General features: G+C 35.4%; 1 protein-coding gene across 1 annotated transcript in view; it reads right to left on the bottom strand.

Moving 5' to 3' along the window:
• Window positions 1–13,755, bottom strand: part of LOC131053405 (disease resistance protein TAO1-like) — a 210,073-nt gene extending 196,318 nt beyond the window's left edge. The window contains exons 1-2 of the mRNA XM_059212943.1: window positions 13,650–13,755; window positions 13,263–13,550 (exon numbers count right to left, since the gene is read on the bottom strand). Coding sequence (XP_059068926.1) covers window positions 13,263–13,550; window positions 13,650–13,755 — 394 coding nt within the window. The remainder of the gene's footprint in view (window positions 1–13,262; window positions 13,551–13,649) is intronic.
• Window positions 13,756–16,041: the final 2,286 nt, after the last annotated feature.

Raw genomic sequence — 16,041 nt, 5'->3', positions numbered from 1 at the left:
CCTTATCTCTTCCTCCTTAACCAGCTCCCCATTGTCCACTATTAGTTTAGTAATTCTATTTGCTACTTTATGTTTGATAGTCGACATATGAAAGAATCTTGTATTCCTATCTCCTTCCTTTAGCCAAGTGCATCTTGATCTCTGTTTCCAAAAATTTTCCTCTTTAGCAATGATTTCATGGTATTTTTTAAGGGTCTCATTTTCTTGAGCAGTAGATATAGTAGAGAAACCATCCTTCTGAATTTGCACCTGTATTTTCTTGAGGTCATCTTGGACTTTACCTTTGGCCTCAAAAATGTTCCCAAAGTTGCATTTATTCTAGAGTCTTATATTGTCCTTAACACTTTTGAGTTTCTTTACAACTCTGTACATAGCAGTGCCCTCAACTTGGATATCCCACCAATTCTAAATATTACAAGTAATGTCAGGGTGATGAATCCACATTTTTTCAAATCTAAAAGGAAAATGTCTTCTTCTATTAATAGGATCAGCAAAGAGAGTGATGGGAAAATGATTAGACCCAACCCGGATGTGAGCAAATAGGGAGCAGAAATAATGTCTGAACCGGTCATCAGAAATAAGGGCCCTGTCAAGGTGAACTTGGATAAGATCATTGCCAATTCTCCTATTAGTCCACATCGTTGAGAGCCTGAGTATTTATGAAATCCATAAGGGCCAACTTACTTTCAAATTGAGAGGGGCTTCCACCAAATTTTTCCTCCTCTCTCAAAGGAGTATTAAAGTCTCCCATGACCAGCCAACTAAGATTCTTGAAGTTGTCCCTAGTTTCTATAAGTTTTTTCCAAAAGGATTTTCTAGCTTTCAAGGTGTTGGGCGCATATATGTTGGTGAAGACCCATGTTGTTCCATCTTTTAAATTCTCAAATCTAATGCAAGAGAAACTTTTTTCTTGAATAAGAACATGTCCTTTGACACTATTGAGATTCCACATAGTAGCTATTCCTCCCAAAGCACCTTCCGAGCTACCACCACTGATACTCCCATTTTTAAAAAACTTTAGAGTTTCAACCTTTTCTCTACTCATTTTGGTCTCTTGAATCAGAAAAACATCAGGTTTACTATCCCTTATCATATTCCTAATAATATCATGTTTATGAGGATTATTAAGTCCCCTAATATTCCAAGAGATAATCTTCATAGTTACTTACCGATTCCTAACTCCTTAAGAGTTTTCTAAGTCCCATCTGCAATGTTCTTACTGGCCTCCTTGTCTCTGAATTTGTGGTTAGAAGGTTGACCTGGGGAAGAGGAAATGTACCCAACATCAACTTGAACAATTTTGCTTGATTTCCTTAGTTGTGAAGCCGAGGGAGTGGATCCTTTCTTGTTCCTGTATTTTGGTATTTTCTAGTCAGCTTCTTTCTCAAGAACCACTTCAAAATTACTGAGGAGTCTAGATATTTCATCTTCATTGCCCCATTTAGGGGTCATGGAATCATGTGATGCACTTTTCACTTTTTTAAAATTTTGATCTGAATCTGAAAGGTTCATACCTAGTATAGCACATTTTTGAGCTTCTTGCATTTTAGTATTTTTCATAAGCGAGGAAGAGTCAGTCTTTTCTTCTTGGGAGCCAATGATCTCCCCTTCCTCAGGTTGTTCCTCTTTATTTTGCATTTCTTTACTAGCAAAAGTGTCAGTAGTTACCACTTCGGCTGTATCTTTTGAGGATGCAGTCTGTTCTTTCAATTCCTCTATTTGGATCTACTCTATCACGGGGTTGTTAACTTTTGTTGATTCATTCCTCAATACTTCCTGTATAGGAAGGATGGAAGTTGAGGAGACCACGTCCTTATTTTCCCCCAAGGGTTCAAAACAGTTGTTGTCAACAAAGTCCGCTTCCTTGTTTTCTGAGTTTTTAACTTGCCAAACCTTTTTTTCTGGAACCCTTTTACTTTCACCCAGGGGTTTAGTCTGCTTGAGCTCTACTTTAGGCTTGATAGGACAAGATTTTGCCTAGTGGCCTACTTTCTTGCAATGAAAGCAGGCAAAGGAGATATATTCATATTCTATTTGTTGTTTCCATGTCCCCAACTTTGAAACTATATCTATCTGTTTCGGTATATCTGCATCATGAGTTATCCCTACACAAAACCTAGCATGAGTGAGTCTCCTTTTAGATGTTGTGACGGGGTCTATCGAGAGGAGTTCACCAAAGGAACTTGATATTCCTAAGAAGATACTTTCTACCCAATATTCAAGAGGCAGGCCTGGTAACTTTACCCAAACTGGAACTTGAGCCAAAAGAGAGTCATTCATATTCAGATTTGGATGCCATTTCTGGAGGACCAAGGTTGTCCTTCCTACCATCTAAGGACTACCACATAGTATCCTTAATTTATCTTCTTCACACGAGAAAGTAAAAGAAAGGAGGCCTTTAGGCAATGGCAAGATTTCAACATTACCCTTCAGAGCCTATTTCCATTTGACGTAAACCATAACAACTTCGACGTTTGGATGGGAACCCATAAATTTGCCTACCAGGGAGTTCGACATGCTATTTATATTATGATCTAGAACCAAATCAGGGATAGAGATAACGAACTTTCCACCAGTTGGATCAGAAATATTTTTGACAGGAGGTAAAGAGGATTTACCTGATGGTTTTGTTCCAAAAAGGGATGACCATTTTCTAGATTCTTTTCCGCTCTCCAAGGGCTCTTCACATGGGCTAGAACCCCCACTGGACCCCTCCCCCGAAAACCCAGAACCAGCTTTCTTCTATGGAAGAGTACTACCAATCTACGGAATGTCAATAGCCTTCGAAATATCCTGAGGCTTCTCTATCTCTCCCATAGGACCAGCAACTTCATTCTGGCTGCTCCCACCATTGGAACCAGAGTTCCCACCTTTCAGAGAATTTGAATTCTGAGATCTCCCATTGTTGCTTCCTGTTCCTCCTAGCTCCATGTCTTCTAATGTTATATTCACTTGGAATAATAGGAAACAGGGTATCCATAATCTTTTGAGTGTTGGTCAATTAGCTGAAAAAGGATTTCAGTTACAATTCAAGAATGGTAAATGCAAAATCATGAATAGAACTGGTTTGGAAATTACAACTAGTAATAAGACTAGAGGTAATATCTTTCATTTGAATAACAATGAGAAAGCATGCTTGATTGTACATATTGATGAAAGTTGGTAATGGCATAAAAGACTTTGCCATGTAAATTTTGATTGCATTGTAAAGATCAGTACTACTAAGGCAGTAAGGGATTTACCTAAGATTGTAAAACCACACAATCTGGTATGTAAGGAATGTCAATTTGGAAAGCAAGTTAGAGCAACTTTTAAGAGTATTCCAGAGAAATCCAATAATATTCTTGATTTAATTCATATTGATTTATGTGGTCCGGCAAGAACTAGAAGTTTACAAGGAGATAGATATTTAATGCTAATCATTGATTATTATTCTAGAATGTGTTGGGTTACTTTTCTCAGGGATAAATCAACAACTTTTGGGAAATTCAAACTATTCAAGGCAATGGTAGAGAATAAAACCGGTAAGAAAATCAAATGTTTAAGATCGGATCGAGGAGGTGAATTCACATCCAATGAATTTAATACATTTTGTGAAGTGAATGGAATCAGAAGACAATTATCAGCACCTCGGACACCCCAGCAAAATGGAGTTGTGGAAAGGAAGAACAAAATGATTTTGGATGTAGCTAGAAGCATGATATCAGAACCAAAGCTACCTCATGTGTATTGGAGAGAAGCAGTCAATACAACGGTTTACACATTCAACAGAGTTCACATAAAAGGTGAAACCGGTAAGACCCCTCATGAACTATGGTTTGGTAATACTCCTACTCTTAAATATTTCAAAATATTTGGAAGCAAATTTTATATTAGGAGAGATGATTATATTGGTAAATTTGATCCTAGAAGTGATGAAGGAATATTTCTTGGTTATTCATCTAAGAGAGGCATATAGATATTTTAATAAGAGATTGCAGAAAATCATTGAGTGCAAATGTGAAGATTGATGAACAGTTTAGAGGTAATTCAAGGTACATGGACTCTGAACCAGCGATTGAGATAATCACAAATGAACCTATACAGAGTACATCGGTACAGAATGTTGATCCAGTCACACCGACATCATCTAAGAATTCCACAGTGATTGAAGAATAGTAGCAAGTGAATACACCCAGGTATGTAGGATTGAATCACTCTGAAAGTCAGATAATTGGGAATAAGTATCAAGGTGTAATGACTAGAGGAAGACTAGAAAATGAAGAGGTATGTCTAATTTCTCAAATTGAACGAGCATCGGTTAATGAAGCATGTGAAGATAAACATTGGATTAAAGCTATGGAAGATGAATTGGAACAAATTGAAAAGATTAACACATGGAGATTGGTTCCCTGGCCTAAAAACAAAAATGTAATAGGAACTAAATGGGTATTCAGAAATAAACTTAATGAAGATGATAAGGTAATCAGAAACAAAGCAAGATTGGTATGTAAGGGATATTCATAGAAAGAAGGAATTGATTACAATGAAACCTTTGCACCGGTAGCTAGAATTGAGGCAGTTAGACTATTTCTAGCATTTGCAGCACATAAGAACTATAAAGTATATCAAATAGATGTTAAATGCACATTTCTAAATGGTGATCTTGAAGAGAAAGTTTACATTGAACAACCTAATGGATTTTCTTTGACAAATGACAAAGATATGGTTTGCAGGTTAAGGAAAGCTTTACGTGGATTAAAGCAAGCTCCTAGAGCTTGGTATGCTAGATTGGACAAATATCTTTTGAAGCTCGGTTACACTAAAGGTAATGTTGACAACAATCTATATTTCAAAGTGACTAATGATGACATCTTGGTTATTGAAGTCTTTGTTGATGATATCATTTTTGGAGGAGATGATGAATTGTGTAAAGACTTTTCTAATAAGATGCAGGAAGAATTTGAAATGTCTATGATTGGGGAGATAAAATTCTTTTTAGGATTGCAGATTTCACAAACTGATAAAGGTATATTCATATGTCAATCTAAGTACTTGAAAGAACTACTCAAGAAATTTGGTATGGAAAAATCTAAACTGGTAAGTACTCCTATGACTACAACTGATAAACTATCATTGAAGGATGAATCAACACCTGTTAATCCGACAAGATATAAATCTGTGATTGGAGCTTTACTGTATTTGACACAAACAGGACCTGATATTATGAATGCAGTATGTATTGTTTCAAGATTTCAAAGTAATCCTAAGGAAATTCATGAATTAGCAGTGAAAAGGATTTTCTGGTATCTACAAGGCACAACAAATCTTGGCTTATGGTATCCTAAAGATGAAAATTTTGATTTATGTGCATACACATATGCTAATTGGGTAGGAGATGTAGATGACAGAAAGAGAACCACTAGCAAAGCATTCTTTCTTGGTAGCAGACTGATTTCATGGTTGAGTAAGAAATAGAGTTGTACATCATTATCTACACCAGAATCAAAATATGTTGCAGCAACAACTAATTGTACTCAGGTATTATGGATTAAGAAAATATTGAAGGACATAAAGGTAAAATGCAAAGAACCTATAATCGTTTACTGTAATAATATGGCAGTAATTGATATATCCAAGAATCTAGTATTTCACTCTAAAACTAAACATGTTTCTATCAAATTCAATTTTCTGAAAGAGAATGTTGAAGCAAAAGAAGTGAAATTGGTTTATGTGAATACTAAAGAGCAGATTGCAGATATCTTTACTAAACCCTTGCCTAAGGAAACTTTTGAATATCTCAGAGAGCATCTTGGGGTAATACCCTCACCAATAGAAACTTAGACAGTTAGAGATTGGCATCAGACTGGCAGGAATCAATAGAGAAATCTTTTTCCAGCTTTGATGAAGGAGAGCTACTTCTCAAGGAGAGTAGTTGGTTATAACAATTAGTTCTATGAAATGATTGTATCTAGTTTTTGTATTGCTTTGGAATTTGATGTCAAAGGGGGTGAGATATCTATCAAAAAACACATTATCTTTTGGGGAGAGATTATTCCTAGGGGAAGAATATTATGTATTTTGAATTCTGGTAATTGATCTCTTTGGGAAATTGTTGGTTTTTAGTTTTTGGCATTTCTTCTTTGGCACTTAGATAGTTTTTCCATCTTGTGTTGCCATCAATACCAAAGGGGGAGATTTTTGGTATTATGGATGTGTTGCATTGGTTTTTTCATTGATGTCAACACCTATCAACACTTATCAACACTAGAGATCTTTGGTTATGTTCATCGGCATGTTCAGTGACTTATGCACAATCACCGGTATTTGGTTCACCGACAGGTTATATTGTTCACCGGCATAGAGGATGACTTGTTATCATTTGGACATTACTTGGTCACGTTGAAGACATGGTTTTGATACTTGGTTTTTATGATTTGGTTATTGGTCTAATCAAGTTTGCATATTTGTTGTTATTGACAAATAGGTCTAGGTTATGGACCGGCAAGCGTTATCTATTCCATATCAGCACGACACATTATGGAGATAATTTATTGATTGACTATTATTGTAAATGCATTGAGTTGACATGATGTATCACATATTGATTCATTTGTAATCGATTTAATTATAATATTCTTAGTGATCCAACCTACACATTTGGTCTTAGGTTTTGGTATATATGTAAGATCTCATTTGTGAGATTAATATGGTTGTGGAAGAGGAATCTAATAAGGTATATGCAAATACAAGAAGAGCTATACACGCAGACATCATTTGAAGATTAAAGGAAGCTATGAAGAAGACAATCAGAGCTTAACCAGTACTGAATCCAGCATATGAAGATGCTATTTTAAGCAGTACATTATCATTGGATTTAACCATCCAATTGTAGTCAGTGTGACTCCCATTTTGTGATTGAGCAGTGAGCTCTAAGTAGTTGGCCTTTCTGCATGTACAGACCCCATTTGTACACACATACTATCTGCGGTAGTATCATCTAATTGTGGGTAAGGTTTCCCACTCTGGTTTTTCCCCTTACAGGATTTCCACATACAAATATCTATGTTATGTGTTGTGGATGCTATTTATCTTTCTGTTTCATGTATTAAACTTTACCAATACTATTATTAACTGTTAAACTGTCTACTGACATTAAGTTTGGTTTACCGGTATTATGCATCAAGTTTGATTAAGTTATATTTGGGTTAAAATTAATAGTCAACTGATTCACCCCCACCTCTGAGTTGCCTCTAGGTCCTAACATACCTGCCCTCGAGCCATGTCTAGTGTAGGAGCCATCAAAATATAACTTCCATGGTTGTGTGGTTGTAATCATGAAGAGTTCTTCATCCAAAAAATTGGAAACAAGAGGATGGTCACCTGTGAGTGGTGCATCAGCCAACTGATCTACAATAACCTACCCTTTGGTAGCCTTACAATCCATGTAGTCAAAATCAAATTCACTCAGGATCATAACCCATTTGGCCAAGCGGCCTATCAATATTGCCTTGCTAAGTAGTTACTTAAGGGGATCGATTTTAGCAATGAGTTGTACCTTGTGTGTTAACATGTAGTGTCTTAGTTTGGTGGCTGCCATGATAACCACTAGGCAAGCTCACTCAATAGATGTGTAATTGAGTTCATAGCCTACCAATGTGTGAGAGATATAGTACACTCTTTTCCTACTGCATTGTGTTGTTCCAGCAATACTCCTAATGTCGTATTTGTAGCTGAAATATACAGCAATAGAGGTCTACTTGGATCTAGTGGGATCAACAATGGTGTATGCATTAGGTAGTCCTTAAGCATTTAGAATGCTTGTTGGCACTTTGTATCCCATTGAAAGAGGATATTCTTGTGTAAAAGATGCATGAATGGATGCCCACTTATCAACCAATTGTGCAATGAACCTCTGAATTGACTATAGCCACCCTTGTAGTGTCCTTAACTAACTAATGTTCTTGGGAGGTGGCATGTCCATGATTGCTTTGACTTTCACTGGATCTACTTCAATGCCTTTGCTTGAGACAATGTATCCTAGGAGCTTCCCTGAGGTTACTCCAAAGACACATTTCTTTAGATTAAGACGAACATGATATTGCTCTAATCTATTAAATATTTGACCCAATATTACTAGATGACCTTCTCTTGTTAATGATTTAGCAAGTAAATCATCGACATAATCTTGCATTATGGTGTGCATTGTATCATGAAAGATGGTAGTCATAGCTCTTTGATAGGTTGCCCCAACATTTTTCAGACCAAATGACATCACATTCCAATAGTAGGTTCCCCATGGGCATGTGAAAGCAGTTTTATGTTGATCCTCTGGAGCAATCTTGATATGGTTGTACCCTAAAAATCCATCCATAAGAGAAAGCATTGCATGACCCGTGGTTAGATTGACAATCATGTCAATGTTTGGTAAGGGGAAATCATCTTTAAGGCATGCCTTGTTCAAATATCTGAAGTCTATATAGATATGGATGCCCCCATTAGGTTTACCGCTAGGTACAATATTGGAGATCCAATTTGCATAATCAATTGGTCTAATGAAACCAACATCCAAGATCTTTTTGAGTTCAGCTTTGATGAGAACAACAATTTGTGGGTGCATCTTTCAGAGCTTTTGTTTGACACGTTTAGCTCCTTTTACAACAGTTAGGTGATGCATGACCAAGTCTAGATCTAAGTCGGGCATGTCTTCATAAGACCATGCAAAGTTGATTTGACGTTGCTAGAAGAATTCTACAAATTTTGGCTGTTCCTCTAGAGTTAATTGATTTGATCAAAGGTTGCATGTTCGATTCACATCAGGTTCACCAAATGATGCACTGTAAAAAGGATATTAGGAACACACAAAATTCAAGTCAAACATTAGTGTTAGTAGTATCAATAAAAATGAAATATGAAAGAAACTACAATCCTAAGCATGCATATCAAGAGAAATATTAAACATATTATAGAAAGCACACAAAAACGGAGGAAAGAAACTAAACCCTCCCAAATACTCTCTAACATGCTCATAGCTGCTTCTCCCTTGTTCCTCTCCTCTCCAAGTTCCACATGAGTGTATCCCTCAATGTTTTACACTATTATGGATGTCTTATGGAGATTCAAGATTATGAAAATGACTAAATTATGCAAATACAAGCTAAATATGAGAAAGGCTAATTAAATCTATGTTAATTTTATCCAAAATAACAAAGAAAAGTGCTCCTAGATGCTCTCTCAAATTTGGTATAAGTTAGATGCATACAAGATTTCTAGATCTGGATATGAAGGAAATGAGCTCTATTAATAGAAAAAATAGAGAAATGGATGGTTAAGATTGAGTAATCTCAACAAGGGTCAGAATTGATGGGTTTATGATCCATGTGAGCGTTTTCAACCCAATCCCAGGATGACAAATGTCATCATGAGATGGCTTGAGAGGAGAGGGAAGAAGAATTAAATACTTGAGATGACATGGGGGTTACCTTAGGAGGTAAGGTTAGGCTTGAGTTGAATGAATAAAGCTTTTATCCAATGAATAATGGCTTTATCCAATGGACAAACTCTTGTGCAAGAGTTAGTGGGGATAACCATGGTCAAAGAAATGAATGTTTGAGGAGACACATGAGCTAGAGGGAAATCCTCTAACCATGTAGGCAACTGGAATTAACAATAAATGGTTATGTAAGAGCCATTAATGGTTTGGAAGACTTTAGGGGTTAACTTGTTGGAGACATAAAGCATTTAATGCTTTTCAAAGACTTTGGAGGCTTTGAGAAGTGACTTCAAGTTGCTTAGGAATGTGACAACAATTAGGGGATGGGTTAGCCTAATTAGGAATGGTTAGAAGAGTCTAGAAGGGGATTAGAAGAATAAGTAGGTTTGGTGGGTGAGGAAAAATAGGATTTTAATTAAAATAAAATTACTTTATTTCAACCAAATAGGTGCAACTTGCATTTGTAGGAGAATGCAAGTGGGGGGGAGTTTAGGGATTTAAATAAATATTTGATTATTTATTTAAATGAGAAAAGGGGGTTAAATTAAATAAATATGTTTTATTTATTTAATTGATTTAGAGTGTGGCTTTAATGAATTGATTTAAATAAATTGAATAATTTATTTAGTTAATAGAAGAAGAGGTTGAAGATGAATTAATTAAACATTTAATTTAATTAACTAGTTATTGATAGTTAAATAATCAAATAAATAGTAAATATTCATTTAATTAAGTGGACAGATTTATGTGACTACAGGTAGATAATCCTAAAACTGATGAGAGTGTATAGACTAAACCGGTAGAGACAACATTTCTATACACCAATCAAGGTAAAATAGATAATGTACATGTTAGAGATAATATTGTGGATAATACTCCACCGGAAGTAACAAATACTACACCAAGTGGCGAAGCCACCGGTACAAAAGAGGATGAGAAAAGGGATACACCAGGAGAGGATAAGAAAAAGGAGACTAATAAGACACCCAGTACCATATCGATAGTTGATTCCCCAACAAGATTTTGGTAATTGACACTTCACAAGTTAAGAAGAAATCAATCACAAAAATGAGTCCCATAGAGCTAATGATGATGGCTACTCAAAAGCTAATAAGGAAGGATCTGTAGACAAATGAATAATAGATCAATCAATAATAGTTTTGCACTAATTGATTCCTGATTATATGATTGAAAATGAAGCAAGCCCTTCTAGAAAATATAAGGCATTAACAAAGCACATATCTAAAAACTTTCAATCATTGCAGTAGATTTCCAATAGGAAAGTACTTGAAAGATTTACTTTGGCTAAGAAAGCCGCTTTTGACCAGATTATTGAGACAAAGAAGAGGAAGCTTGAAGAGAAACTTATACTTATTGAAAATTGTTTGAAACAGGGTACTAACATCTATTGGGTTTTTTGTAATATAGAAATTCTTACAACAAATGTAGATAAGAGGATAAAGGAGTTACATGAACAAATTGCTAATATTGCTAATTCGTTTGATGGACTAACTTAGCTTACAACATCTATTGATGGACAAATTTTGACTTTAGAGAACTAAATTTTTTCTTTTCAAAAAGAAAGAGACAAGATTATTCGAAGAGAAAGAAGTCTCAAAGGTTTGGTGAGTCCAAGATTGGATTCACTTGGTGTAGATAAGAGGGAATGTATGGATATGCTTGTGAAGTCCACACCGACAGAAGTCGCAGAGAAAGACACACTAGTACATCTACTGAGTGGACTTGTATCCATATCAGAAATATTCAAAACCAGCTGGGATACCTATATACAATTGCTAGAGAAAGCTTACCCAAAAATCTTGAAATTGGTCAAGCTCCACTAAAGTAATCTATAACAATTCTTTCGATTATTTCATCGATCTTTGGCATTGATGCCAAAGGGGGAGTGTATACTATGTGAAAAATATGTATATAATCCTAGGGGGGGGATATCAGATAGAGAGTATATTGCAAACATAGTCAGTCAGCTCAGGGGGAGCATGTATCAGTTGAACCGACAGGGAATTTATTTTTCACATGAGTGTTGCCATCAATGCCAAAGGGGGAGATTGTTGGCAATTGACACTCATTGGTCTCATATGTTGTCATTTATGGAAAAAAGATTATATTGAAGGCATATACTGATAGATACAGGCATTTAGAGACATACACCGACAGATACTGACATTGGAGTTTTTAGGATCATCACCGGCACTGGCACCGACACCGACATCCAACACTTCAGTGAAGACGACATCTATCTAGATCCAAAAAGTTTTATTTGTAAAATTATTTTGTATGGGGCCAACATTGAATATCTTTTGCATTGTAAGTTGACATAAGGCATATTGTTTGTAAAGGGTATATAAGTCAGTCTGTTAGGTCATTTTGATACATGAAAAAACAAGTAGAACTGTGTGATGCGAAGGATATGTATGTAGGTCATTTGTATGTGAAAGTTATATCATGCTATGATTAGTAGATGGTTTGTAAGGCATTCTTTGAGGAAAGAAGATACCGGTAGAAGGGTTCAGGGTTTATGAACCAGTACAGAATAGAGCTTTAACTGAAACTCTTTTTGGCATTAAAGATGTATTTTGTGAGTTCACCATTACTATTTTATCTCAGCAGAAGCTTGTAGTCAGTGAGACTCTTTTGTGTTGAGTAGTGTGCTCTAGGCAGTGTGCCTTCCTGCATGTGTAGGCCCCCATGCTATGTAATATCTTTCATATGGCCAATGAATGGATATTGTGGGTCACAAATCCCACTATGGTTTTTCCTCTTTGAGGTTTTCCATGTATAAAATTTTGTGTGTTATGGTGTTCATTCATGTGGCTCATTTATTTACTTCACATTTTATGTTTCTTCATTTACCACTTTATATGTGTATGTTATAAAAAGTTAAAATCTTGTATTATCAGTAGAACAATGATTCAACCCCCCCCCCCTCTCAGTGTTCTTGGAATCATTTTATTCCAACACAAACCTCATGCACCTATAAGTGAAAGAAGAATCACCATGAGCTTGTGATCTACACATGTATCAAAGCATCAATAACCCACAAATGTAAATCTAAAATCATTTTCATGATACTGTCCAGTAATCAGACATAAGAGACCAAAGGATTAACTTCTGAACAATTGACATGATGATGTTAACCAGACACAAGAGACCAAAGGATTAGCTTCTAAATAATTGACATCAAGGACAACATCACAAGTGGCAACAAACTCCCCCTTTGTCCTTGATGGAAAATTGAGCCATAACCAAAGCCAATGCAAATAATCCTCTATTAACGAAAGGCCAATGTGAATAGCCATTTGTTAACCAAAGTCAATGCAAATAACTATATGTTTGTAATAACCATGCTAAATACTCCCCCTTTTTGTCTCAAGGACAAAGGGTGAATCTGAAAGAACGGTTGCAAGATATAGAGAGGAGCAGTTAAAATACTATCAAATACAGTACCAGGAGGCTACTATTGGAGACCAAAGCTCCCCCTGAACTAGTGATTGGATATTTTAAACAAGGTTAGATTGAGAGACAACTCCCAATCACAAATGAAGTCTTTCAAATGCATTTGTAGCCAAGGGCTTTGTAAAAGTATCAGCAACTTATGCTTGAGTAGGAACATATTGCAATGTAACTTCATTAGCCAATATTTTTTCACAAAGAAAGAGTAACCTAGTTGCAATGTGTTTCATTCTAGAATGCATCACCAGATTTTTAGAGAGACTTATAGCACTAGTATTGTCACAAAATAAGGTGAGAGGTTTGTCAACAATAATACCCATATCCAAAAGAGTTTGAGCCATCCATAGCAACTGTGTACAACAAGATGTAGTTGCAACATATTCAAATTCTGTTATAGAAAGTGAGATGCAATCTTGTTTCTTGTTGTCCCATGTCACAAGAATATCACCAAGAAAAAATGCAGCACCATTGGTGATTTTTCTGTCATCCACACAACCAGCCCAATTAGCATCAATATAAGCCAGCAAAGTAAAATTGTCATTTCTAGGATACCAAAGACCAAAATCAAGAGTACCATTAATGTATTTGAATATTCTTTGAACAACTGTAAAATGAAATTGTTTAGGAGCAGACTAGAATCTAGAAACCATACAAACTGCCTACATTAAATCAGGTATTGATGCAGTTAAGTATAGCAAACTACCTATCATTGACCTATACATAGTTTGATCAGCATCAGGAGTTTCATCTACTTTAGATAATTTACATCCACTGACCATGGGAGTACTTACTGCATTGCATTCAGCCATTTGAAACCTTTTTAGAATTTCTTTCGTGTATTTTGTTTAAGAAATAAAATTGCCATTTTCAAGTTGAGAAACTTGAAGTCCAAGGAAAAATGTTAGTTCTCCTAACATTGACTTTTCAAATTCAGATGTCATTATCTTGGAATTTTTTTTAGATAGTGCATCATCATTGCTACCAAAGATAATGTCATCAACATAAACTTCAACAACGAGAATATCATTACCTTCTTTCTTGATATAAAGATTTCTATCCACACTAGCTCTGGTTAAACCATTTTCTATCAAATGTGAATCCAACCTTGAGTACCAAGCTCTAGGAGCTTGTTTAAGACCATAAAGAGCCCTTTTTAACCAGTAGACATGATTAGGTTTATCCTATGCAACAAATCCTTTAGGTTGTTCCATATACCTCTTCTTCTAGAAAACCATTCAAGAATGCAGTTTTAACATCCATTTGGTAAACCTTAAAATTTTTAAAGAAAGAATATGCTAAAAATATTCTTATTGACTCAATGTGAGCCATAGGTTCAAAAGTCTCACCAAAGTCAACACCTTATTTTTGTGCATACCATTTGCACACAAAGCATGCTTTATTTTGTACCACGTTGCCACACTCATCTAGTTTGTTCCTAAAAATCCATTTTCCACCAATTACATTTTTGTTGTCAAGTCTTGGGACTAACTCCCAAGTTTTTCTTTTCTCAATCTGTTTGATTTCTTCCTACATAGATTTCAACCAGCAATCATCATTCAAAGCATGCTCAAATTCAATTACCAAACAAAATTGTTGAGCAATTTGAGTTTGTTCATCAAGTTTGACTCTTCTTCTTGTTAAAATTCCAACATCTTTATCCCCAATAATCATATTTTGAGGATGTCTCTTAGTAATAATCCTAGAGGGTGTATGTAGAGGTGTTGTTACTTTATAACTTGATGCATTCTCCTACTGAAAGCTATCTGCAATAGAAAATTTAGGAGATCTGCCAAGTGCTAAAGTAGGCTCCTCCTTGACATCCTGAACATGATTATCATCTAGAAACACCTTCTCATCAAATGTGACATTAATAGATTCAACAATCTTATTCATCCTTATATTGAAGCATTTATAGGCTTTACTATGTGTAGAGTATCCTAAAAAGATACCCTCGTCTGATTTAGACTAAAAACTGTCCAGATTTTCATCATCCTTTTTAATAAAACATTTGCAACCAAAGATTTTAAAATACTTAATAGTTGCAGAATGACCATACCATAATTCATATGGATTAAAACTAGACTTCACTCTGGTCTACACTTTGTTTAAGATATAGACTATTGTATGAACATATTCTTTCCAAAATCTATCAGGTAATTTGGCTTCATCTAGCATAGTTCTAGCCATTTCCTTAATAGTTATGTTCTTCGCTCAACTACCCCATTTTTTTGGGGTGTTCTAGCAGCAACATACTATCTTTTTATGCCATGATTTTTACAATACTTAATGAATTATTGAGAGGTAAATTCTCCTCCTTTATCTGATCTCAAATATTTAAGTTTGAAATCTGATTCTTTCTCAACCAATTTACGAAAGATTTTGAATCTTTCAAAGGCTTCTAACTTGTGTTTGAGAAAAGTTACCCAAACCATTCTTGTGTAGTCATCAACAAACAACATAAAGTATTTTTCACCATTGATAGACTTAGTCCTAGTAGGACCACATAAATTAGTGTGAACTAGCTGCAAGGGTTTAGTAGAGGAATGTTCCTTTGATTTGAAACTTATCTTTGTTTTTTCTCCTTTAACACATCCAGAACAAACAACATTTTATGGTTTACTAAGCACTAGTAGACCTTGTACATTCTGATATTTACTGATTCTAACCAGATTATCAAAGTTTGTGTGACCTAAACACTTATGCCACAACCAGTTATCTTCAACTTGACCCATAAGACACATACCTTCATTTCTTTCATGATTTGATGAGTCAAGGAGATTATATATATTGCCATGTGTCCTTAGTCTTGTTGCAATTATTTTACCAAATTTAGTTTTGATTGCATAACCTTGTGAGTTGAATGAGACTTTCTATCCACTATCGCAGATTTGACTCACTTAAAAGGTTGTGCTTAAGGCCTTCTACATAATACACATCATGAAGAGGTGTATTATCATTCAGAAGTAAAGACCCTCTACCTTTTTATTTGAATCCCAGAATTGTCACCAAACTTTACAACACCACCAACATAATCTTCAAGTTTCAAGAACTTGTCTTTATCTCCTATCATGTGGTTAGAACAACCACTATCAACA

The sequence above is a fragment of the Cryptomeria japonica genome, chromosome 10 (genome assembly GCF_030272615.1).
Source record: "Cryptomeria japonica chromosome 10, Sugi_1.0, whole genome shotgun sequence".
NCBI classification, from domain to species: Eukaryota; Viridiplantae; Streptophyta; class Pinopsida; order Cupressales; family Cupressaceae; genus Cryptomeria; species Cryptomeria japonica.
Note: the sequence above shows the minus strand (reverse complement) of the source record. Positions and strands in the feature narration are given on the sequence as shown.